This window comes from Panicum virgatum, chromosome 2N, assembly GCF_016808335.1.
Source record: "Panicum virgatum strain AP13 chromosome 2N, P.virgatum_v5, whole genome shotgun sequence".
Classification (NCBI taxonomy): Eukaryota; Viridiplantae; Streptophyta; class Magnoliopsida; order Poales; family Poaceae; genus Panicum; species Panicum virgatum.
In genome coordinates this window covers 58,007,897-58,034,014 of record NC_053146.1, presented here as the reverse complement: position 1 = coordinate 58,034,014, position 26,118 = coordinate 58,007,897, and the positions used below count along the sequence as shown (strand labels likewise).

The window sequence follows — 26,118 nt, the reverse complement described above, 5'->3', positions numbered from 1 at the left end:
CGCTACCAGTAAGTGTTGCCGCCAAGTAGCGGTAACGGTAAAAATCACCGGTAACCGGCGATTTACCGCCGGTAAGGTGAGTCCAGGTCGCAGGTCAACGCGGCGCTCCGGTGGAGGCCGTGGCATGTGGGGTTGGCGCTCGTCGCGCGTTTGGATTCTAGTACGTCTTTTTTTTGTCTCCGCATGAAAAATTAAATGAAGTCTATTTGCATTTTTTTAAAATGGGTGTAATTTTTCGATCTAATAATAGTAATTAATTAATGATTTGCTACAGTAATGCTACAGTACCATTCTCAAATCGCGCGGCCAAATGCCTCATTAGATTCTTCAGGGTCACTAGCACGGAGTTCTGAAGTTGGTTTTTGTAAACTAGTTTTGTTTGACACCGTAATTAATGGTCAAACTATCATTATTCACTAGCACACTCCGAACTAAACGGGGCAGTGTTCGTGTTCGTCTGACGCTGGAACAAGTTGGGGAAATATTATTGTAGCTTATCTGACTGAATATATACATATTGTACTCCTCATGAGGCGGACAGCAGCGCTTGGGGAGCAAGAAAGGCTGGCTGTTCTTCTTGTTCTCTAGCATTGTTTTTAGAGTACTCTTGTTTTTAAGATGGACTGATGGAGAGAAGACATCCATTCTTTATTTTTTTTTAAAAAAAAGAGAGAAGACATCCATTCAGTGACACTGACACAGTCGCTGCATGCCAAGTCTTAACCCGTACTTTCGAAGAACACGCAGCAAGTGCCATTTTTTTAACCGTGACATCTAGGCATCTAGCCTCAGGACTGGATCTCAATTTTGAACTCTTACACACTTTTCAAAAGAAAAAAACTGAACTCTTATATTTAAATTAAAACCCTACAAAATCCTTCCGAATCCGAGGTACGATGACCACAGACTTGGATCACTCTCTTAGTCAGCTTAGCTGAGGATGGGCCAGGCAGCCTGCAGCGTCGCCGCAATCAGAGACTTCCATTTCACACGGTCCATTTCACACGGTCCATTTCACACGGTAGGAAGGGCACAGTGACACACGATCTGAGGTAGTACGAAAAGGACGCGGAGGAGATGGGGCGAATCGCAAATGGTAGCGCGCGGGAGTGCGCAGAGGGTTGCGAGGAAGTCAAAAGAAGACACAAGCACATCCACCAAGTCGACGCCCTCGGAGTCGTCGTCCCTGTCCGAGTCGTCGTCCTCCTCTCACTCCTGAGGGATCCGAGGAGCTAGCTTCCGTACGGGAGGCAGCGCCGCCGTGATGGCCACGCGGTGGCCGGCAGCCTGGCAGTGGAGGAATTAAAGCATTAGTCCGCCAATAATAAAACATCACAAACAAGAAGGTTTACGAAGTACCGAACCCGGCGACCAGAGGGGGTGAATGAGAGCCGATCAAAATTTCTTCGAAATTCGAATCGTCGGCCTATATCCCAAAATCGCCCAAGCTCTCAAGTGTTCTGACCAAAGTTTGGAGTAGCTATTGAAAAGCTAACCCAACACAAAAGGCCTCGAACGAGCGAGCGAAACCACGAAGCAAATCGGAAGCGAATCGGGAAAACTGCAGAACTGATCTGCCTGGACCGGTCTGACCGGTCTTGCCTACCGGTCTAACCGGTGGCACCCAGAAAACCCCCGAAAACTTAGATTCAAACGGTGAATCTCGACCAAACGACCACGAAAATCGATGAAACTTGGGGGAATGCTTCACCCCTACCCGTGAACATATCCCCAAAAGATCTCGTCCTAAAGATCAACGAATCGTGAGAATTATGGGGGAGATCAAAAGGGATTGGGGTTTTCTCAAGAACTCAAGAAATCGAATTCGAACCCGCCAGTGATTCCAGAGGGTTTAGAACAGGGCTAGAAGCACAGGAATCACATCAAGGAACTCATGGAACCATCGCAATCGTGTGCACCAAAACGAAACCGAAATTCATCACAACCGGGCACAAAAACCAGAGAATTGAGTTGATTCAAAAGCCCAGAGGGCACAAGAAGGATAGGGCCTCCTTTCCTAATCAAATCCCTTACAAGGTTTCAACAATCCATGGACAAAATCAACTCAAACGAGAGGAACAGAGGGAGGGAGATGCAGGGGCGGCGGCCTGGGGAAACAGAGAATTCACGGACAAGTTCTAAAAGCCGCCCTTAACCTAACACAAGTAAAGGGGTATATATATCCGCGGGACCGGTCAGACCGGTACGCTGGACCGGTCAGACCGGTTGGTTAGACCGGTCAGACCGGTGCCAGGGACTGGTCAGACCGGTTGGCCTGCAGCACCCCCTGTACACGATCTCATCCGACAGCCGAGGTTCTTTCTTCGAAACGAAGTCTTCTCCGCGATGCCGCCGTCTTGATGAAGATCTATTCCGCGGTTTTGGAGGGTCCGCGAAACCCGGGTAGATGGGCGGTTTTGAGAAAACCGCCAAAACCTCACGCGCGGGAAGATTCCCGCCTCCACGCCGTGGCCCTAAACGTCGTTCCCGCCTCGGCCTTCTGACGGCCCTAGACGCCGCCCGATGCCCGTCACCTCCTCGCCCGCAGCGAGGCCCTAGACGCCGTCGACGCCCGTCGCCTCCATCAGTCCCAAGACCGACGCCCGTGCCTCCACGACTCGGCGTCTTCAACCGCCGTCCGCCTCCTTGGTTTTGTGGCGCAAACCAAGAAACCCGCCTTCCGTCGCCACTTGCGTCCTCGATCCAGGAGTGGACGCCACAGCTGCCACCCGGTCCGAGCTCCGGTCCCGGCTGCCCTTCACCGCCGTCCACCGCAAGGTCCATCGGCCACATCACCTCCACGGCAGCTCCCCATCGACACTCGACGCCCGTGTACCTGCAATCCAAAGACCAAGCGCACGATCACACCGCACGGTTGACAATTCACTCATCACAAGCAGGATAGAGTACTCTCGTTCCTCAGTTTATGATATTAATTTCCGTAGCTGCTCCAGAAATCTTTATATAGGCTGTGTTTAGATCTGTAAAATGGTGGTAAAAAAGTCACATCGGACACTGTAACACACTATAACACTTTTTGTTTATTTGTGGTAATTATTGTCCTACCATGACCTAACTATGATCAAAAGATTCGTCTCGCCGTATACATCAAAACTATGCAATTAGTTTTTTATTTACCTACATTTAATGCTCCATGCATGAGACAAGATTTGATGTGATAGTTGAATAGTGAAGTTTGGATAGAGAAATTTTGGAACTAAACACAGCCATATTCGAAACTTGCACTACTCGATGCGCGCGCGGGGTCAGTGGAGCGGGAGCCCCGCAGGTGGGTCGAAGGTAGACAAACTATTGATCTGATAGTATGATTCCAATATTAGAAGTTGTAGTGTTATATTTTTAACTTTGAAGAATTGCAATAGCATGGTTCCAATTAACCCATAAAAAAACATCATAAAAAAGAAGGTTTATGAGATTTCCGTAGCTGCTCCAGAAATCTTTGTATATTCGAAAATTGTACTAACACTCAATGCGCGCAGTCAGTGGAGCGGGAACCGACTCGTCTCCCCTTGATCAGTGGGTCATCCACGTCCAAGATTGTCGCTATTGTGCCGTGTGTTAGTTTGTTAGAAGCATCATAATATTCTAGAAAAGATTTGGCCAACTGTTCATCGCTCTAGTCTAGCCCACTTTGGGCATTTGGGGGGATTGATCGTCCGCGATAGGTATCAGCCAGCGGGTTATCGCTCTAGGCCTCTAGCTGATGACGGAGGCGACGCCACCGCGCGCGGTCGTGGCCGCCGAACATCCCGCCGGCCGACCTGGCCGCGGCCTTCTCCGCCGCCGATGGTCTGGAAGCACGAGGTGCTTCTCGCGACACTGAAGTGAAGGCGTTACTGTGCCCACAGGGCTGGCAGTTGGTGGCTAGTTGTCGCATCATGGTGCGGTGGCTGCGCCTACGCAAGATGCTATACCTGAATCAGCAAACGTCTCGTCTGAACGTTGTTCGTTCGCTAGTACTACTTGTGTTCATTGGGGGGCAAGCTGTGAAATGCTCATGGCATCAGTAGATACTTAGCCCTCTTAATAAGGGCAGCTCCAATGTTAAAATCGATTTTGGCCTGCCAAATAAAAATCGTGTCAGAAGGTTCGGTGATCGTAGTGTGAGCTTCGATACGATGGACCCACCACCCAAATAGAGCAGATACAAAATCAGTTAAGAATATATTTCTCTCTCAACGTGTCAGCTCTTGTGTGATTCCGGACCTCAGCTGCTGTCCTGTGCATGTCCTCGCCGCGCGGCAGCGCATATTTTACTCGGCTCGGTTCGACGCGTCTGCCGAGTTCGATTTTGAGTCTGACATTTACGGTTCGATGCTCACTACGTACTGAGTTCGTTTTTTCACCAACACGGTTCGATTTTTTCATACACTGTGGATGCTCTAACAGTAGCTCGCCATACTGTGAGCCCATGTGCTGAGCCCGTCCAGATGGTTCACGGCCCGCTAGCCATTGTTGCTACCGTGAGAGGCCCAAGAATGCGCGGTCCAAGCCCATTTTCAATTTCACGGCTGCCCATTTTGCTAAGGCAAGCTTGGGCCACATACTAGTCCGCTACACAGGTCGCCCGCTCGTGGCGGGTGGTTTTCTGCCGGCTCGGCCGGCCAACGACAAAGCTTGCAGCTTCAGCGGCCGACCGCGACTCGAGAGTGCTGAAGCTCCATGCTCCACGTGGCTACACGCCCACGCAGAGGGATTCAGACACGCTCAGCACTGCCGCCACCATCTTATTATTTGACTGCAATTTCGTCCTAAGAGAGGATCAGATAGTAGCTAGGATCAATGGATCATCCATGGTAGGAAATAAAACTCACTACCACTAATCGGTTTGGGTAGAACAATGGAGGCTCCCGCGGGAGTCGAAGCAGCCATGGCGCCGAGCACCGGCGCCGGGGAGCACCCCCGCGTCCTCCAGATGCCGGACGGCGCGGGGCAGGGCCGCCAGGTCGCCGTCGTAGGAACGCCGGAGAAGCCGCTCCACTGCTCCGTTCGCTCGGCGGCCGTGATCGAGAGGGTCGGCAACGCGCTCGGCACGCTGGCGTTCACGTGGGCGACCGTCGTCCTGCTGGGAGGCTACCCCACGGTGCTCCGCGCCGTCGACGACTTTTGGTTCGCGACAACCATAGTTTTCCTTGAAGCCGCAAGGTATGCCGCCATGACCAGGGTTTTCAATTTCCTTTGACAAAAAAATTCGGACATGGCCGAAATCAGCAAATTTCGCGAAATTTCCGCCGAAATTTATTTTTAGACTATTTTTAAAAATACTTTTAAATATATTTAAATTATTATTTCCGAAATTTGGGCCGAAATCAGCGAATTTCGCGAAATTTTGCCGAAATTTCGAACACTGGCCATGACACCCTTCACCTACCTCGATCCATTTACACAATTGCACTACAGATCGATTTGCAACAACTATATAATAGTGAATTTTCATCAACTGTGGTGCATTGTTATTACTATTGTTTCTATTTTATTTTATAGGAAAACATTTAATATTAACTATTATGCAGCTGAACACCAAATTGGCCTCAAGCATGATATCACTTGAAAATAAGGAACAGTACTCTAGTTTACACCCTCAAACAATCACAAAAAATTCATTTTCAATCTTCAACAATAAAATAGATTAGAGATCCAACTATTAAAACCGGACAAGTTTCACCCCTTAAGTGGTTTCAAAGTGATTTTTCATTTTATAAAAATTAAAAATCGGACTTTTATGATAGTTAAGAATATAATCTGGACTTTTTTCTTAAAAATAATGCTGATGATAGGATGCTTTCTTTCGGTTTTCGGCTCGGCCATTGGATTTGTGATGTCTGCCTTGATCTGCATTTCTTCTTCTCGAAAAAGCACTATTGTCTTGGACACCCGAGTGTCCATCAGTGGACTGCAATACTACCTTTATCTGACTGCACTCTATGCACTACTTCAGGATGTTCAGCCGCAACAACAAAGTCGATTACCGATTGTTCTTCCATACTAGAGGTGCTCTTAGACCTCTTGGCTGGAATGGCCTGGTCATCATCGTATTCGTTTCCGATATTATGAACTACCTGCTCACGATGATCCAGAATAAGAAACGTCTGCCCATCTCTGTGGGGCTTTACTACATTCTTATTATTGCTAGCATGGTAATACTAACTGTCGTGATCAGTCAGCTTCTCTCTTCACAAGCTCTGAAACTAGTGTTAGCGAAGGCACCGCTACACCGGGCCGCATCTCTATGCCTCCCCTTAGTGGCAGTCCTCCTGTTGGCTCCCTCTGTACGCCGAGAACGCTACCACAATGCTACCAAGCTCACCATGAGAAACACAATGTCCAGGTGGACATGGTTTCATCTACTGTTTCTAGCAGTGCTTCTGCTCACCGTCAGTCGCCTACGCTTCCAGAGAATCACCAGGCTGGTCGACCGTGCTCTGGGCAGTAAGCAAGTGTTCTGGCGTCGACTGATGCTGAACCTGTGCATGGTCGCTGCCCTGGTGATGACGGCGACCGTGCATGATCACCCATACTACCGGACCTACGTCCTCACATACCAAGCATCAGCGATAGTTGTCGTGTCATTTGGCAACCTGCAAATCCCAGCTGCAGCCATACGTATCGTGCTCTCACTGCTGCGCCTGCTACGGCGTGACTACTCTGACGAAGATGATCCAAACGATCCAGCCAATGCAAACCTCGCGCCATCTCTGAACATCTTCTACGTGATGGTGCTCGGCCAGGGGATTCTTTATGTCATCGCCTGCACGCTCGAGATCTTCTCGTTCATCCCCCGGAGATCCCTGATCCGTCGCGGTGGATTCAGAATTTCAGAGGGCAGTGGGCAGTGGAATCCATCGACCTGTACTACAGCTATGCCTTGGAAAAGTGCATGGAAAGGGACGTGCTTGCTCCAAAGAAGACAGGTCTCGTCAGGTTCGCCATGGATTCCCTTAACTCGGACTCGCCCAAGATGCAGCTCCATGGGATCAGGGTAATGCACAGCCTCCTGCAGAGGGAGCCGGCCAGGACACGTCTCCTGTCGAAGCTTACCACTTCTACCAAGACGATGGCCACATTGATCAACATGCTGGACTGGACAAGCCTGGAGGACACAACTGTCAGGTTATTTGTGGCAGTGATCATCGCAGAAATTGCAAAGAGCCTCAGAGTCGTGACAGTTCCCGGGACAATTCAGGTAGTGTCTACGCTTTTGGATGATGGGAACCAACAGAAAATAGGAATCCCACTTTTGACTCCCATCGACAGCCAAGAGGAAAAACAAGACGCAGTTTCAGACAATGGGAACCTACTGGAAACACAAGGCCATTCAACCTCAATGGTTATCATTGGCAAACAAAACACCTGGTCATCCAGATGTTGGGAACGGATTTATGAATTTTGGTCGGTGCCTCAGGAGGAACCTTTAGCGGAGCAGGACATTCTACCTGCAGTTGGCATGTCAATTCTTCACAACCTCACAAGCTGTGATCCGGACAACTGCGTGGAAATCATTAAAGCAAGTGGCCTCGTTGTGAAAATCATAGGATTTACAAACTACTGCAGAAGTAGCACCATGTATTCTGACACCCAGCGAAAGGTCTTGGTGAGGTCATCACTGAAGGTTCTGTACAGGCTCATAAGCGTTGAAGGGAAAGTCGGCATAGCACTGCGGCAAAATGTTTGTAAAAATCCCTTCCTACTGAGAAACCTTGCAGAGATCCTCGGAGACAGCCTGAGGAGCCAAGAACTGAGGATATTGGTGGCAGGAATCCTGAGAAACCTTGCCATTGATGTGAAAACAAGGCAAGCGATTGGGCACATCAAAGTGATCATTACCAGGTTGATGACAGCATTTGTCACTCCGGATGGACCCTCAAGTACTGAATCTGATTGGTTGCTACGGAAGGTCTCCGGGCAAGCACTAGCAATGCTGGCAATGGACAGCGTCAACAACTGCCTGGTTATGTTAAGGGAAACAAGGCATGTATTTGTGAAGGAACTCGCAGCTATAATCCATGTTGATAGGTACAGGTGTGTGGCAGCTAGTTTGTTAAGGAGTATGTGCCTGCACGCTCGACCGGAGCTTAAAGAGTCAGACCTGAAGGAACTATCTTACATCTTGAGGGAGGTGAGCTCTACTAATTCAGCGTTCAAAAGTTGATCCGATCTAATTTACTATTGGTCTTTATTTTTAACTTATATATAAACTGTGATTTTCTTGCAGGTGGATACTTGTTTTTTATTGTCCTTCCTAGTTGTGCTTGTCAATTGTTTTTGTTTCTATGTGAGGTGTTCTACTTTAGGTGATGGTTAGGAAAGCATAGCATTTTGTTCTCTTAGAAAATAGCGTTAGAATTAGCTTCGTCCAGTGATTCCATAGCGCCATAATACATGATGTTAAGAGTTTACAATGTGTAAAACAGTAAAAGTGTGCAGTAGCGAAACTAAGAAAATGAATCTGAACATTTTAGATTAGGAATTTACTAAATTGTTATAACTATAGTTTCTCAAAATTTTCCTTTTTTTTTTCTCGAACACGCACGAGAGCTGCATATCTTTGTATTAAGAGGAACAAAATTTTCTTGTCTTGTCCTTCTAAGAGTAAAATTTTTAAACTGATCGCTGACTTGCAACAAGCTGCTGCTCTCATTGCAGGTGTTGGAAAGAGTAATGGTAGTAGACGGGGCAGAGTTAGATATCCTCATTCGTCTTACTTCACAGATATGCAAAGCCATTCCCGAAGACTTCACCCGAGAAATGGAAGATGGTCGCATCAACAAGGACAGATTCGTGAAGCGGCTCGTCGATGCGCTGAACGCAAGCACAGAACCAAGCGCTTGTTGCCCTGGGATTAGGAGGGCGATACTGGAGCAAGCAGTAAACATGATGGAGTATGACTACTCCCGTTACACAAGCTGCTTCAGTGATCACGGCATGGCGGAAGCAGTGTCGCTGGTGGAAGAGACAGCCTTGGATGCTGAAAACTACACCCTCTTCCTCGGTGATGGAGGGCTCACTGAGGCTGGTGATCCTCTTTCCTCGGTTGTGGCAAGAGCCAAAGAGCTGTTGGCTATCCGTTGAACCTGACTGAGTGCCGTGCAGTGCAGCGTTCGGCCTACCATTTTCAGTAAAAAAAATTGAGTCGGCCGGTAAGAATTAGATGATAAAAACCAGGCAAAAATTCGTAATTTTTGAGAATTTTCACTGAAATTTGAAAATTTGATGAAGATTCATCTGAATGATAAAAAAACCAGTATTTTTTTAGGGGTGATAAAAAACCAGTCTGAACGAGGTTGCGCTGGTCTTTTTTTTTCTGTTTTTTTGAGTATTTTTTTCTGTTGTGGGCTGAGTGCATATATTGGGCCGAGCTGCAGCTCCCCCAGCTTTGGCCCACCTTGGCCCGGGCCTGCCCTATGTGCCACTGCGCATGACGAGGCCCAAAGTCCTTTTCCTAAAAAAAAGAGTTCTATTGCCTTGTCTAGAAGGTTGCACATTGCTCTGCTCACCCCACCCTCACCACCTTCCTCACTCCCACCCGAGCTGCAGCAGGCAGCACCTCGCCTCTCCAGCGGTCCAGCCGCGCGACCGCCGCCGCGGCGACCTCTGGTACACTGACTACCTCACCTCGCCTTCGCCCTCCTCTAGCGCATGCTGACTGTTCCCCTCATCCCCATGACTGCATCGATGCCGCTCTAGCCGTGTGCTGCGGCGGTGCACGCTAGGTGTTCGACGTATTGCCTCTGCGCACACCGGCTGTTATGTGCCGCTTCTGGTTTCTTGGGTCCTGACGCGTTCTTTTACCGTGATGATGGGCATTCTAATTTTGCTTCTTGCTGGCTCCTCTTTGCCAGATCTACTCGGATGGCCGAGGCCACGCCGCCCGCCGGGCAGCCGCCGTCGTGGTCGGAGATCCCGTGGGACCTGGCCGGCATGGTGCTGCGCCTCCTCCCGGCGTGCGCGGACCGCGCCCGCTTCGCCGCCGTGTGCCCGCAGTGGCGCGCCGCCGCGCGGCAGCTCCACCTGCCCCCGCCGCTGCCTCTGCTCGCGCTCCCGGACGGCGCCTTCTACAGCCTCCCCTACGGCAAGCCCTTCCGCTTCCCTGGCTTCGGCTGCGTCGGCTACAAGGGCGCCGCCTTTGGCAGCTGGCTCGTCTTCCCGCGGGACAACGGCTGCTTCTTGGTCGACCCTTTCGCCGGGGCCACCGTGAAGCTCCCTGGTCTGTCCTCCGTCCGGCTCCGTCCTCCAAATGCAGCTGATAAGTATGTGAAGTATCAGGACCATGTGACACCAAATGGGAAACACTACGTTACATGGCTGGATATCAGGGACTCCGAGCATGTGCCCACATTAAACAAACTGATTGTGTGCTCGCCAAACCTCGTCGCTGCATTTGTTGGCACTGGACAGATAACTCAGATTCTAATGTGCCAGCCAGGGGCTTCCTCATGGTCTGTACGTGCGTATGATCCATGTGACGGGTTTGAAGACATGGCGTTCTATCAGGGAAAGCTCTACGCCCTTGCTGATGATGAAAACCTCCTTGTTATCAATATCAGCCAAGATCCAAGCACCGGTGACCTGCAGGTCTCTCGAATTGGACAGGTCATCAAGGGTGATCCTGACCCTCTGTTTGAAGCTTGGTTCCCGGATGACACTACCGGCAGAAAGAAGCTCTACCTAGTTGAATCACGCAGTGCACTGCTGATGGTACGCAGGAAGGTTTGCTGCAGAATAGTAGGTGACACGATTGTTGCTGGACGGATCAGCGAGTTTGAGGTGTTGGAGGCTGACTTCAAGCACTCACGGTGGGTGAATGTGACAACTCTTGGGGATGGCCAGATGCTTTTCCTCGGACGACCATGCTCTAGGGCTGTGTCCGCGTCTCAGTATGGGATGTCCAGCGACCAAATCTTCTTCTTAGATGATGTAACGGAGAATGCCGTGCGCTACGCCTTTGATGAGGAGAACACTTCTGTCAATGTCTATGACATGAGAGATGGCGAGGTCTCCTCTCCTTTGCCAATGTCCTGGAAGCACGATATTCTTGACATGGCTGTTCCCTCGGGACTAAAGTGAAGATGTTACCATGCAGCCCTGGCAGTGGGGTTACTAGTTGTCTCTGCCCATTCTACGCTGCTTAATTGCTCCTATGCTATCTGTGAACTTCATCAGTTTCTCCGTGGCCTGTGTTGGCTACTTCTCTTTCGGGAAAATATGGTGGTTATTACTAGTCGTGTGCTTGTGCAACCTATGAAGTGCACATCAAACATTAAATTATCTGACCGTAGTCCGGTCCATGATTGGTACCTGTAAGTACATTCCTGGATCGCACAGTGCTGTTGTGAGATTAGTTGTGACGAACCTTTGTGCTGCCAGTTGGACTTATTTGAATATTTGATTTATGGATGTATGCATCAGCGCTTTGTTGTTCTGGTTGGTTGTGTTTTCAGATCATTAGATGTATACATGCATGCATGTCTCGTTGGGCCAAGCTCCAAGTTGATTAATGTGCGTCAGTAGTAACCTTGCACGTGACGGTGTGGCTGATTGGAGTGATGTGTTATATCAGTAGTCTCTGTACGCCAATCATGGATGGTATCCGTATGATATTCCAGGATGCTACTGAAAAAAAGGGACTCAGGGAAGGTGTTCTCTGATTGTCTCTGACCATCGTACGGTGATAATTACACCTACCGTAGATGTTAACTTCATCAGTAATTGTCTAGTCTCATTTGAAGCAGTACGGTGGTTGTTGTGCCTATGGCCGTATGCAACAACCTGTGATGAACATATAAGATTCGGTTGTCTAACTAACTATATCTGGTATCTGTGAGAACAATGGACTTGCATGAATATCTTGTGAATTTGCGAATGTGTGCTGAACCTTGTGCTACCAGTTTCACCACAGTGGCTAGTGGGTGACCAAGTCGAATCTGGAACCCCATTGTTTAGGGAAAATTGGATTCATACCATTGAAAGATCCAGATTTTGGAAAAATACCATTAAAAGATTCAACTTTAGAAACTTAGCATTGAAAGGTTGCTCTGTTACTGCTATCTACCATTGCCGTGAACTCAACGTTAACTGCAGTAGCTTCATGCCTCACCAGCCACCTCCCTCTCCCAATGACACCCGAGCTCCACCCGTCATCCCTAACCTCCAGTAGGTGTGGCCGGCGAACAGGGGCGGTGGGGGAAATGAAAATGACGCGGTGCCCCCACCACATTCGCGGGCACGAGCTGCGACGCGCTTCCACCATGCCGCACAACCATCCGGCCGGCCATCGATCAATCGTCTGGGCGCAGGTCACTCCCCAATCATGCAGTCATCTTGTTCCGGCTGCACGCAAGCAAAGCATCCGGACCTCCCTCTGGCTGCAAGCAACGCACCCGGAGCTCATTATCCAAAATCAATTGAGCTAGAGCGCGGGGTCTGGCAAGACACAGGGAGCTAGAGCGCGGGGTCGTGCCGCTAGAGCGCGGGGTTGTGCCGCGCGAGCACGGCCGCAAAGCTTGACCTTCAGTCCTTCACTGAAAGTCCGAGCGGCTCCGCCACATGTTGGCCGCAGCATCGGCGAGCTTGTTGGTGTTACCAGAAGGAGCGGAGGACGATGGGAGGGAAAGCGCTAATGCCTTCGCCTAGAGGAGACTCGGAAGAGAGAGGTAGCGAGGTGAGAGGCAGGCAGGCAAGTGAACATGGGGCGCTTCCCCACCGCCCTTGTCCGCCGGACACACCTGCTGGAGGTTAGGGATGATTGAGTGGAGCCCGGGTGTCATAGGGAGAGGGAGGTGGCTGGTGAGGCCTGAAGCTAGTCTGTTAACATTGAGTTGACGGTGATGGTAGAAAGCAATAACAGAGCAACCTTTCAGTGCTAAATTTCTAAAGCTGAATTTTTCAATGGTATTTTTCCAAAGTTTGGATCTTTTAATGGTATGCATCCAATTTTCCCCATTGTTTATGCTTTTATGGTCATCAGACAGAGAGCACGTCATTCCTGAATCCTGATGCATTCACACAATATACCGTACTATCGTTCCCCGTTGACAAAATTTGTGGGGTTTATAACACTTTGGATAGATCAACTCTTGTTTGAGAGGACAAGATACTCCCGCTGCATAGTACAGTTTTGTAGTTTAATAACTACTAGAAAATATGCTTGTATGTTGCCACGGTCAAAGACGTCACAAAGTTTCTGGGTCGACCGGGTCGAGGAACGGGGTCGAGGGTCGAGGAACGGGGTCGAGGGTCGAGGGTCGTCACTTTATAAAATTGTGGTACGAAGGGGGTATACCTCTATGGAACGATAAATTATTACGTGGAACGCGACTCTGATTCATCCGGGTCGATATCTTCGAGTCGACACGTCTTTAAATAGACAAAAACTATATATATATATGCTACTAATGAAGAAACTAATCTGCACAAACATATAAGAAACATACAAAATAGTACATCTAGATCATACTACACGCACTCAGCTTATTATCTAACAAAAACCACATCAATCCGCTATCAATAACCTTCTTATCCCAATTAAATCTGCTAGCAATGGGGCTACGACCCCTCTCAAACCGGGACGCGATCCAACCTTGAATGGGACACTGACCCTCTTTGACCCCGACCCTCGAATCGGAACGGCGTTCCCGGGTCATGGGACGAGGCATCGACCCCGAATTCTGTGACTATGGTACGGATCAGGGCTCATTTTTTATGGGTTTTCTCTAACACGAATTATTATTATTATTATTATTATTATTATTATTATTATTATTATTATTATTATTATTATTATTATTATTATGATGGTGTTCGAGTCCGTTTAGATTTTATGGTATTCAAAGGTTACAACATAGTGTGGCTGTTTGATTCTCATTATACCCATCAGTGATACATAATGTATCAAACTAAAATTTCAGGTGGAAGTTGCGCTTTAGAACTAGGTATAAACTAATGTGATAATGAAGCCAAATCTTTTTTGTTTGATTAACTATCAACCCTCTCTATTTTTAAATTATAATTTATTTATCTTTGTCCTAAAGAAAATTCATCAAATTTGACTAAGTTTAACGAAAATATAGATTAAGATATATTTTAGACTATTCAGGGAACCCAGTTTAATATTATAGATATTTACAGATTTTTCCTATAAACTTGATCAAACATAGATTAGGCAAATAGTGTTTTTATTTATACACCATAATACATAGAATCTGAATACATTTTACTCTTTCACGAGTAAATATGTTTTAACTTGTATACATCATAATCTTGGCTAATATGCTAGTAGGTCCAGCTCTATTCAGTGCTGGTCATCATATAAGCATCGAGTTTTGTTTTTGGAAAGGACGACAACTCTTTTTATACATAAAAAGATGCGCACGAATATCTTATTGACCCTTTGAGATAGACTCTCTGAGTTAAATAAGGAGAAGAAATTAAAAAGGATAGTTAGGGTATAGCCGTGATGGATACTATATTACAGACTTAGATTTTTGAGAGATCTAAGTTAGGCTGGTCTAATTTTCTGTAATGGCATATGTGGGTAATTAAGATATAGATATATAATCTAAATTAGGTTAGATCTAATTTTTATATAATGATATATGTAGATAATTCAAATATAAATATAGAGATTATTTTAGGTTAATTTTTTTATAATAGTATAGGTGGATAATTTTCTAGAAACAAAGTAAATCTAATAGCTATTATTATAAAAAATGATTAACATATATTGGTTGACGATCATATATTTTGTTTTTTTAGAAATTTTTTGAGTCTCTCTTTACTAAAACGTCCACGTAGGATCAGATCGTACGTGGATTCATATGAAGGCTTAAAAAGAGCCTAATTGTATGATAACCAAGACAAGTTAGGTAGCGTTTTTTTCTAAAGAGACAAATTAGGTAGCGTTGCCCTCAGCCCTCACTGAATCCTGGATTTTTTTCTTTTTTATATTTTTTAAAAAATAAAAATTTCAAAAATATATGTCCGTTTTGAAATATTTCAAAAATACCCCCGGTCGCCCTCCAAAGGGCGACAGGCCCTAAGTATAATTTTTTTCTTTAAATTTGCAACGAAGTCCCTGGAAAAAAAGGGGCCTGTCGCCCCCCCCAACGGGCGACAGGGGGGCCTGTCGCCCCCCCTCGGGCGACCGCTGGGCCCAGCCCACGGGCGCTGCAGGGGGGCCTGTCGCCCCCCCCCCCCCCCCCCCGGGGCGACAGTGGAGGCCTGTCGCCCCCCCCTCAGGCGACCGGGGTGTGCCCCCTTATATAAGCTCCAATCCTCCCCTTTCCTCCTCACTTGAGCCCGAAAATTCCACCAAAAATCCAGAAAAAAAGAGAGGAGTGAGGAGAAGGAAAGCGGCGAAGCCCTGCCGGATTCAGCACTTGTGATCTGCAGGTTAGTACATTTAGTTTATATATTGTTATATTTAAGTACTACGTATTTAAGTATGAGTAATTTAAGTAGGGGTGAGTAATTTAATTTAATTAGTGCTATAGTAGAACCATTTAAGTAGGAGTTTAATGATACTTTAGTTTGTAGTTACGTAGTAGTAAATTAGTTTAGAAAATTAGTACTACGTATTTATTATTACAATTGCAGTACTATTAGAGACGTGTTTATAAATTAATTATGATTTAGAATAGAATTTGGCATATTCAGTATAGAATTTGAGTGTCATCACGTAGTTATGAATACTTATACGTTGTAGTTGAATTTCATACTTAGTTTTTACGGATTATTGAATAAGGTAGTGAAGTAAAGAGTATAACTCGATAAGTATTATGTGATATACAGATATGTCGAGCATGATGCAGTTTCAAGTATTTTATGGTGAATACAATGTTATGTATGTGCCAAATGGAGTAGATCTTTCTGCCTTTAAGCGCACATCTAGCGGCATAGATAAACCTCTGGAAAGAAGTTTTGGTTCCATATGTAAATGGCTGCAGCGTGGGTTCCATGTTGATCTGTTGACACATGTGATCACTGTCCAGTCTCTTGTTAATTGGGAGGTAGAAAGTGAATTATGAGAATTGATGATGATACACAGCACTGATGACTGGCAGAAGATCCCGTCGTGGGTGGACCAATGGGAACAGGCAGACGAGCACTTGGTCCATCCAACAGGACCACACACAGACAGCTCCTTTAGGGCTTACCTCACCTGGTACTTACCCCGGACTCGGGCTCGTCTGGTTTTTGTTGACACTCACCCGCAGCCACACCAGGCGAGGCCTCAGGATGGCTATGCCCGGCACCACGTGGAGGCACTAGCTGGCGCGGTGAGTCTCTTGATCATATTTGCATATATATATATATAATCATATTCATAAGATAATTCATGTGTTTGTAACTATACCTTTACTGAATTGATGCAGCTTCGCCTTTGCAACATGGTGGAGACGGACTGCTCGACTTACTTGACGAGGGTATGTGCCGGATCCCCAATGACCCAGTTTGAGCAGACAGAGGCATGGTCGAGGCAGCGTGATCAGTTGCGTCAGGTAGTGCACAACTTCAGAAGCCGTGTGCAGTACGAAGACAGCCACGGGTCGTCTCAGGCCTCGTCGTCGTTCCCGTGTCCGTCGACCGTGCACGGGCCGACGTCGCAGTTCTTCCCAAGTGCAGGTAACGTACATATCTCTTTAAAATTACATCAAGTGTTCCTACATATTTACTAATATCACATACAGGATACGATCCAGCTACTGCGTTCGGCCATACTAGAATGTTTAGAGGGACAGCACCAGTTGGCGGACCGTATCCAGGGATGGTACCGGGGCCACAGATACCGGCCTACACAGGTTAGTTTATGTTTCGTATTTCGGTTTCTACATGTCATGAAAAAATATACGAGCGTACGCTAACATCCACATTTTTTGCTTAGGATTCTACCCCCATGCGGGCGCCGGACCTTCTTCTTCCTCCTTTTGACCAGATAACGAGACCTTCACCTTAGACGACTTCGACAGCTTGAGTCCAGAAGAGCCTGCCGCGCAAGGTGACCCCGATGTCTTGGGGTATTCACAGCTAGGAGGAGCACCACTTGGGATCTCTCAGCAGCAGACACCGCAGCCCCTTGCGCGTCCTGAGCGACAGGTGAGGTCTCCGGATGTTCTCACCTACTCCGAGGGCCATGTCCGTGCCCAGCAGAGGGCTAAGAGGGTCCGACGCCCTAGGGGTGGTTAGATATATCTGATGTTTGTATCTCTGATGTTTATTTGTAATGAGATAGCTGCGGACCGCTTATTTGTATCCGATGTTTATGATTGTGCTAGTTTATTTGTCATTTGTTTCTATAGGTATCATTGATGTGAACTTGTTATGTTTGTGGGTTCCATAATGCTCGTGAAATAAGGGAAGTTCTTGCGATTTTTTTCCGTGATTTAATGAAGGACAAGTTAGGTGCGGTAGGAGTTAGCGGCCGAGATCCTGCCGACGATGATGACGACTACACGCTCGAATAGCTCAAAATTGGAACCATAGTGTATCTAGCTGCGAGTACGAGATCACAGGTTGCCACTACTCAGCACGGCGATCACGGGTTTCCCAAATATCGCATTCTTTGCCCAGACATACGTGACCCAATAGTAGTACTCTTCCACCATTTCAAAAAGATGTGACAACATGGTAAGCACTCCAGCTTTTTTTCTGAATTTTTAGGCTCAAATGACAAAGGGAATGGCGGCCAGGGCTTGGAGGGGACCCTGTCGCCCCCCCCCAACGGGCGACAGCCCCTGTCGCCCCAGCGGTGGGCGATAGGCCCCTGTCGCCCGTTGGGGGGGGCGACAGGCCCCTTTTTTTTTTCCTCCAGGGACCTCGTTGCGAATTTGAAGAGAAAAAATTACACTTTGGGCTTGTCGCCCTATGGGGGGCGACCGGGGGTATTTTTCAAATATTGCAAAACGGACATATATTTTTGAAATTTTTATTTTTTTTAAATATAAAAAAGAAAAAAACCCTGAATCCTAACTGCTTTTTTTACAGAACATTTGGGCTTTTGGAGGAAGCCAGCCCATGGGCTCCCTTTGGTCATCCTCGGCCGGACCAGAGTAGGAGGTTCCCAGTTTGAATTCGTGGAATTCGATCATTTGCACAGTGCAGAAATTTTGGATCCGAGCTAAAGAACACATTCATCAGTTGTTGCCACGCCATCCTGTTATTTCATCTGTATACTGTACCACACACACCGCCACGTACGCACGTTGTCTTGCCACGTCACCAGGACTCCCCCGTTTTCCTCGCACACGACGCCGAGCCGCCCGGCCGTGGAGGATCGATAATAGCTCACGGCGGCGGCGCGACGGCGACGGCGGAGACCATGGTGTCGACGCCGCAGGCGTTGCTGCCGCGGCAGAGGCGGTAGTACCCTCGCTCCCCCCACTGCTCCCCCCACGAGTTCTTGATGACCCAGTAGGGGCGGTAGCCCAGGCGCAGCGCCGCGAAGCCGCGCGCGCCGTAGCCGACGAGGAGCACGCCGTGGTTGACCCACGCCCGCGGGCAGAGGAGCGGGCACGACACCCCGCCCACGTACGTCTGCATGAACGCCGCGTTCAGCCCCACCGCCAGCGGGCCGCGGCGGACGAGCGCCGCGCGGATCTGGCCCTCGTCGCCGGCGGGGACGGCGGTGAAGTTGGCGACGCGGACGGCGGCGCGGGCCGGGTCCAAGCGGCAGGGCCCCGCCGCGCCCGTGTACGGGTACGCGCGCTGCTCCATCAGCCCGCCGGACTCCATCAGGTACGCGTACGCATTCGTCATCAGCCCGCCGGCGCACCCGTTGTCGCACTCGTTCCGCGCCACCGCGCTGCACTGCACACACACACAGCTCCTTCAATGAGAGAGAGAGAGAGAGAGAGAGAGAGAGAGAGAGAGAGAGAGAGAGAGAGAGAGAGAGAGAGAGAGAGAGAGAGAGAGAGGATAAGGCACGCGCCGTGTGGTCGCAGTCGACGAGCTGCTGCTCGCTGAGGTCGAGGAGCTTCCCGGTGGCGAGGAAGTTGGCGCCCTCGACGGCGCCCGTCGTGCTGAACGCCCAGCACGACCCGCACGCGCCCTGCATCTTGACGCCGGTGACGGCGCCCTTCTCGCGCCAGTCGAAGCTGGCCGGCAGGCGCGCCACCTCCTCCTCCGGCGCCGGCGCGGCGGCGGGCATGCTCCCCCGCACGAGCCGCTGGACGTCGCCGCCGGCGCGGACGCCCGTGAGGCGCGCCTCGAACTCCTCCCGCGTGAGGTCGGAGAAGGGCGTGACCCCGTGCCGCGCCGAGGGGTCCAGCGCCTGGTGCGCCGCGGCGCGGGCCAGGTTGGCCGCGAACACGCGCAGCCGCCGCGCGTACTCCTCGGGCCCGGAGTACCGCCGCCCGTGCCGCCGCACGAACGCCGCGAACTGCGCCTCCGGGAGCATCCCCGGCCAGGCTCGGGAGCCGCCGTCGGTCACCTGCCGGATGAAGCCGTCGTTGTCGGACGACGCGCCGGCGAGCGGCAGGAGCAGGACGAGGGCGGCGACAAGCTGGGCAACCATGGTGGCGCGAGATTCTTGGGCGGTCCTTCTGAGGTACGCATCGTCAAAATAAGAAGAGGGAGGACGAGCAGCGGCGAAGTGGCGGCCATGCAGGCGGGAGGGGAGAGGTGGACGCCTGTCTCCTCGTTGAACGGCGCGGCGCGCGACACGTGCGCGTGCGTTGGCCGTGACTCGAGAGCAGCAACAGCGTGAAGCACCCTTGCCTGGTAGCACCTAGACACGTCACGAGGTAGAGCTAGGGTCATTTTTGATCCAGTGTGAAACACCTTCTCACCCGGTACCTAACCAATTTTTCTCTCTTTCTCCCACCTGTCCTAGCGAGCCACGTGCAGACAACAAATTCAAAAAGTTATTTTTAACTTGTGGCACGTCGTGCAAACTGAAGCACCGCTGCTAAGGAGGTGCTTCCCAGCATCCTTCGGTTCAGCATGAAGCACCCTGGGAATCTTGCTCTCTCTCCTCCAAGCACCCTCTAAAACTCAACACTGGAGCTGCGGCGTAGGTCTACTACTAAGTTCATACTAGTACTAATCTTCTTGCATGATGTGCAGCAAATTTTGCTTACTGGAACTTATCGTCATATATGTGGATATCAATGAGAGTACCGTAATCTTTATCTACAAACAATTTTTTTCATTTAAAATTTGTAATTGGCTAAAACTTTAGGAATGTTTTTTTTTAAAAAAAACTTCCAGGAATGCTTTCATCTATACTACTTACTGCCACAAGGTTTAAGTGTTTGATTACACTGTCAAGTGGTATCAAAGAAAATCCTGCCAAGTCAGAATGTTTTCATAAGCCGAGAGCATTTCAACTTATTCAATAGTATTTTGTAAAAGAGAATAAGCTGAAACAACCCCTTGTTTAGATGCTTTCAGATTTCCCATCACATCGAATCTTTGAACGCATGCATTGCGAGACGAATCTTTTGAGTCTAGTTAACCCATGACGGGACAATAATTATCAAATACAACGAAAGTGATACAATATTTTACATCCAAAACTTTATGCATATAAACAAGAGCCAAGATAAAATAAGTGAAAGATTCGGTCCTTTTCTGCGAAGTTCGGTACGCTGCAGAGTGCAGAAAGCTCCTCTTTTCGAAATGAGCCCGCGCTGTCTACAGTACACATCAGATTGGTATATCCCCTATTCCCCTGATACACTGATAAGAGTCAACGTATCACTTCTTTTTTCCAAGAATACTAACACATCACTTCTTGCCAGCATCAGTGGTCAACGCGGCCGTCTTAATTTCTTCATAGTCCACACCTGACGGATTGTTTTTTTTCTCCATTGACATCATGTATGTTGGAAAAACACTGACATGCATGGCAAACAAAACATGTTGCATAGGATCAGGCCATTGTTCCACAGAACATTTCTACCTACGAGGACCACGCAACATAAAAGACTAGCCGCAGGCAGCACCCAAATACAAAAGACTAGCAGGAAAAAAGCAGAGACGCTGACTCTGTTCATTTGGCCGTGGCTGGTAGCTGATGCTGATTTGTTATGAGGGAAAAGTACTAGGGGTTGGTTGGTGGCTGGTGGCTTATACTATTTGGTGTGAGAGAAAAACACTGCTGACTGATTGGAAGCGAATAGAGAATCGCACTGAACAGTCGCCAGCGACAATAACATGAACATCCGGCAAAAATGGCACATTCGAACCACCCAGAAAACCCCACATGCTGGGAAAACACCAACAGAACTGTTTAAGTTTCTCAGCATAATGTCAGAAGTAGAACAAAGGTTAACGATGACGAACTCCAAGTTTCAGGTTTTCGGCGAGTCCACAGAATAAAAGGCTAACGATGGTTTGGTAGCAATTCTTGCTGCAGCTAGGAGCATCCTGATCATGCATCCAGCAGAACCCTGCTGTTCTACAAACAGACAGTGCAGCTCACAGCAGGGTGCTCCTCGAAGGTGTCGAGGATTGTGTTGTACCAGTCGTTATCCGGAATGATTGCAGAGCACAGCTTCACGGTCACTCTCTGAAGCAGCGGCGCGCTTCTGAAGATCAGCCGGAGGAAATCGACTTCATGGTAGCTTCCTCTGAGCCCCTTGATTTCCACCTCCCTGAGGCTGATCAGGGAGACAGTTTCATCACTCCAGGCCCTGTTAGGCTTCTCGCAGTAGCACCTCCTTCTGAAGCAAGTGTCTTCCACGTTGGGCTAGAGAGGAAAAAAGTATGTAGCATATAATGCATTATTATTTGCACTGAAATACAGTAAGCACTGAACTGTAGAACAAGAAAAAAAAACTTGTCTGGAAAAAAAATACCTGGGGTTCCAGTAGAATGATGACGAGCTTTTGCACTGCAGGATAAATCCCAAGCAAGTACAGCAACAGTGGTCCAAAGACATGGCCCCGTGATCCAATCTTCAGCTCTAGAACAGTGACGAAGGGAACAGGGATCTTCTCCATTTCTTCAGTAAATGTACTCTCCGGAAAACGAGTGCTCTGCAGGACAATTGGGCAGCATCAGTAGGATTCAGAAACCGATTTATTCAGACCAGAGAGCCAGGGATCTTTCGAGCACGACGAGACCGAGAGGTACCGTACCATAATGATTTGCAGCGACATGACGTGGGCGCGAGGGAGCACGAGAGCTGGTGCGCCGTCGCCGCCCTCCACCGGCCGTATGCCGAGGAAGACGACGCGCCACAACTCTCTGAAGAGATCAACGCGCATGGAGAAATACCAGCACTTGATGGAGATCTCCTCCACCATTGGTGCCACGAACGACAAGCTGCCCAAGGTGTCGTCCGTGCCCATGTTGCAGGCCACCGTCAGTTTCTTCAGCGCGGGGGCCGCGATGTCGATGGCGAACTGCCGCAGCGTGCTCCCGGCGAACTCTTCCAGCGACGCCGAGAGGAACTCGATCTTGTAGACGGGGGACGGCGCCTTGGTCACCCTGAGAACGCGCAGCTTGGGGCAGCGCGGGACCATGGCGGCGAGGTCCATGGCGCAGGCCGCGAGGGACAGCGTCTCCAGCTTCGGGAACTCGAGCCCCGGCGGCGAGACGAAGAGGACCCCCCGCACTTCGAGGCCGAGCGACTCGGTCGCGTCGAGGCGGGGCAGGGGCAGGGAGACATCGGCGTCGCCGCCGAGTGAGCGCCCCGGGATGGCGACGGCGAGCTTGGCCGGCGACAGGCCCGCGGCGGCGGCGAGCAAGGAGTCCACGTCGGCTGGCTGGAGCCCCTGCCGCGGCACGGAGACGTGGATGTCGAGGGCCGCCACCGCGGGGCGGGCGAGCCGGGCGAGCGCGGCGTGGATCGCGTCGGGCGCGAGGTCGCGGATGGTGACCGTGTCGATGCCGGTCCAGAGCCCGCGCCACCGGCGGGAGAGGATGCTGGTGCGCGCGGCGGAGCGGACGCAGCCGACGCCGGCGAGGATCCCGTGCAGGACGTCGTCCGGGAGGGCGCTGATGCGGTCAACGAGGCTCTGGTCCATCTCCAGCTGCATCCGCCGCAATTTCCAGGATCAGAGGCCCGTTTGCTTCGACGAACCCAACGTACGCGATCAGGAGCGCCACGACCTCGACAGCTCACCTCGGGGCCTGAAGAGCAAGGGACGGAGGCGACGGCGTCCGGCCGGCCGGAGGGTGATCGGTGGCGGCGGCGACCTGGATTGCTGACTGAATTTTAGAGCATACTTGTATATCAGTACAATAGAAGCTACTATTAAATGAAGGGTACGAGCAGGACTCCGAAACAAAATTCACGACACCATGCGTGTTGCATTCTAAAATTTCCATGGCCGAAACAGGTTGCGATCTACTAGTAAACGATGGCAGCCGGTGCTCCTGTGAAGCTCGGCGGCTCGGCATAAAGCTCCACGACACAGCTGCCACTAGCCATGAACCAAAATCCGGTTGCAAAAGATGCCGGAACTGTTCGTCTCGTTCTGCTGACACAAATTTATCATCGAGCTAACCGGTCAAGTACCGATCGTCATCACACACGCAGCAACAATGTCGTTCGCCCATCTCGGCGACACAGACGCCAGCAGCTAGCAAAGCCTTGAGGAGCTTAAAATGGCAACGGAGAAGACGACGGGCTTAAAATGGTAAATTTTAAAAGGCGCGATCCTTCAATGGTAAAAAATTGAGTATCGTGTAGTGTCAGTATACCTTACATCTTGGTATTTACTCTTCCACACACTCAAAATTTGGGCCTCAAATTTTCAAGAAAAAGACAGTGTACCTCACACTTAGCTTGGTATTTTACTCTTCCGCACACTCAAAATTTAGACCTTTTGATAAGAATAGAAGATCGTGATCTTTTTTTTTGAAAGTTGTAAGGAGCTAGCCCATCATTTAAGAGAGAAGGTGAGGCACCCGCGCCGGCCGGCGCTCGAACGCGGGTGGGCTGCCCCAGACCCAACTGGGTAAGCCAACCGAGACCCAGCTCGGATCGTGATCTTCTCTCCCTCCTTTTTTTTTGACTTCATCCAAGCCATGACGCTCGTGCTAACCTCTATAAATGGGGATATTTAATTTTTTGCCATCCTTACGAAGAGCCACTCTTCAAATGCCAACTTTACGAATGCACTAACACTTTTGCCACCCTCTCTCATCAGTTTCTTACATTTTTGCCAAAAACGCTGATCTGGCTAGACACGTTGGACCGCCACCGTGAAGGGGCTATGGAAAATGACATTCCTACCCCTGTATCTTCCTTTCAAGGCGTCTGATCCAGCCTCAATCTGTTTTCTCCGCGGTGCGATGTGGTTGTTTCCACGCCCCCAGCCGGTCCTCGCTGTTGTCGATTCCGCGGCCGAGGAAGAGCCAGGGTTAACCGAACCGACCGGTCCGGTCAAACCGCCGCCCTCCGGTAGCGGTTTATCGGACCGGTTTGACCGGTAACCGGTGGAAACCGGTTGAATTCAAATCCAAATTCAAATAAATTCAAAAAATCCCGTGCAACCGGTTCCGACCGGTTTACCGGCCGGTTTGACCGGTTTACCGGTCGGTTTGACCGGTTTGAATTCAAATTCAAATTCAATAGCTCCCGTGCAACCGGTTTACCGGCCGGTTTTACCGGTTTACCGACCGGTTTGACCGGTTTACCGGCCGGTTTGACCGGTTTGACCGGTGGGCTTTAATGGGCCGGCCCATTTTTTTTTCTTTTTTGATTTAACTTTAAATCCCCGCAAACTATACTAAATGAATGAATTTTTGAGAAAATTTGACACTATTAGATTCATTGCACCTTGAAGTATTTTTAGGTTTTTTTTGGGAATTTTTCATTTTTTGAATTTAAATTTAAATTTTGAATTTTGGCCGGTTGGGTACCGGACCAAACCGGAACCGGGCCGGACCGGTTTGACCGGTAACCGGTCAAACCGGGCCGGACCGGTTTGACCGGTAACCGGTCAAACCGGACCGGTTCCCACCGGTTTGGTGAACTTTGGGAAGAGCAGGTCGGGCAGCGGGGAGGAGCAGGTCGGGCAGCGCAGCGGTCTGGCCGAAGACCTGGCAGCAAGCAAGCTCGGCGTGGCTGTGGGCCACAGCCACGAAGCTTGCACGGGCGGTAGCCTCAGCGACTCAACGTATCCATTGAAGAGCAAAGAACAGCAGGAACCGCATGCATCTATCTCCATAGTTGCAAAGCACGAATTGACCAGCACCACTCATCAATCCTCCATTAATTTAACTAGTAGGTGATGCTCAGCGCCTTGTGCTTGCGAACGGCCATGAGGCGGAGGTGCAGTGGGCTCTCGGGGCGTGCGGCCAGGAGCCCTCGACCATGGAGGGCGTGGTCTCCATCAGTCCGTCTTCCCAAACCGGACGTACCAGCTCCAGACCATGGGGTCGTGGGACTTCCTCGGCTTCCCCAGGAACGCTCGCCAGAGCCTGCCCACGAAGGGGAGGTCATCGTCGGCATGCTCGACAACGGCGTGTGGACGGACTCCTCGTCCTTGACGATCTCGGCCCGCCGCCAGGCAGGTGGAAGGGCGCCTGCCTGTTGCCGGTGGACACCGCGGGCACGGCAGGGGCGCGGTGGACGTGCGCGTGCGTGCATCAAGATCATCGGCGCTTGCGCGTACAGGCAGGGACGTGCCGGCCTGTCGCCGATGGACACCGCGGGGCACGACAGCCACACGGCGTCGACTGTGGCCGGGCGTTGGTCTCGCGGGCGTGGCCGCCGGGTCGGCCCGGGGTGCGGTGCTGCCATCAACTCGACCTGACACCTCCGCCGCCGCTGGACCAAGAGGGAGCGGGGCCAAAAAGGTCATTTCCCATAGTCCCTCCACGCTTACAGTCCGAGGTGGACGACCAGATCAGCGTTTTTGGCAAATATGTAAGAAACTGATGAGAGAGGGTGGCAAAAATGTTAGTGCATTCGTAAAGTTGGCATTTGAAGAGTGGCTGTTCGTAAGGATGGCAAAAATGCTCGTCCTCACTATCATGATTGCCATCCTATACGGCTCCGTTGTTACTCCCGGTGCTGGATCCGCATCCTGCAACCACTCCCATAGAAATCCACCCTGATGATTGCCACCACCGCGGATCCAACGCCCACCCCACGGACAGTTCTTTGACCGTCCCACCTTTCCACCACCCCTTCCACTACCACCA

General features: G+C 50.0%; 3 protein-coding genes and 1 pseudogene across 3 annotated transcripts; 2 read left to right on the top strand and 2 right to left on the bottom strand.

The window, feature by feature from the left end:
• The first annotated feature begins 4,891 nt into the window (after nucleotides 1–4,891).
• On the top strand, nucleotides 4,892–9,090 carry LOC120662815 (annotated as a pseudogene).
• Nucleotides 9,091–9,478: 388 nt separating this feature from the next.
• On the top strand, nucleotides 9,479–11,441 carry LOC120658358. Its single transcript, XM_039936625.1, has 2 exons — nucleotides 9,479–9,615; nucleotides 9,861–11,441. Exon 2 carries the CDS (start codon nucleotides 9,871–9,873, stop codon nucleotides 11,083–11,085), a length of 1,215 nt encoding a protein of 404 aa, XP_039792559.1. The 5' UTR covers nucleotides 9,479–9,615; nucleotides 9,861–9,870; the 3' UTR covers nucleotides 11,086–11,441.
• Nucleotides 11,442–18,156: 6,715 nt separating this feature from the next.
• On the bottom strand, nucleotides 18,157–19,529 carry LOC120658464 (probable cysteine protease RD19D). The gene is made up of 2 exons (XM_039936742.1): nucleotides 18,944–19,529; nucleotides 18,157–18,822 (listed from the first exon to the last, which is right to left on the bottom strand). Exons 1-2 carry the CDS (start codon nucleotides 19,526–19,528, stop codon nucleotides 18,301–18,303), a joined length of 1,107 nt encoding a protein of 368 aa, XP_039792676.1. The 5' UTR covers nucleotide 19,529; the 3' UTR covers nucleotides 18,157–18,300.
• Nucleotides 19,530–21,332: 1,803 nt separating this feature from the next.
• On the bottom strand, nucleotides 21,333–21,982 carry LOC120658449. The gene is made up of 2 exons (XM_039936731.1): nucleotides 21,816–21,982; nucleotides 21,333–21,706 (listed from the first exon to the last, which is right to left on the bottom strand). The coding sequence occupies exons 1-2, from the start codon at nucleotides 21,957–21,959 to the stop codon at nucleotides 21,416–21,418; spliced, it is 435 nt and encodes a 144-aa protein (XP_039792665.1). The 5' UTR covers nucleotides 21,960–21,982; the 3' UTR covers nucleotides 21,333–21,415.
• Between the last annotated feature and the right edge of the window lie 4,136 nt (nucleotides 21,983–26,118).

Bases quoted from the DNA above. Each gene is read 5' to 3' on its own strand.
- LOC120658464 (XM_039936742.1), bottom strand. From the start codon at position 19,528: ATGGTTGCCCAGCTTGTCGCCGCCCTCGTCCTGCTCCTGCCGCTCGCC. The intron at 18,823-18,943 runs GCGCGTGCCTTA...GTGTGTGTGCAG, and splicing joins TCGTCGACTGCGACCACACG to TGCAGCGCGGTGGCGCGGAA.
- LOC120658449 (XM_039936731.1), bottom strand. From the start codon at position 21,959: ATGGAGAAGATCCCTGTTCCCTTCGTCACTGTTCTAGAGCTGAAGATT. The intron at 21,707-21,815 runs GTATTTTTTTTC...TTTCCTCTCTAG, and splicing joins TCATTCTACTGGAACCCCAG to CCCAACGTGGAAGACACTTG.
- LOC120658358 (XM_039936625.1), top strand. From the start codon at position 9,871: ATGGCCGAGGCCACGCCGCCCGCCGGGCAGCCGCCGTCGTGGTCGGAG.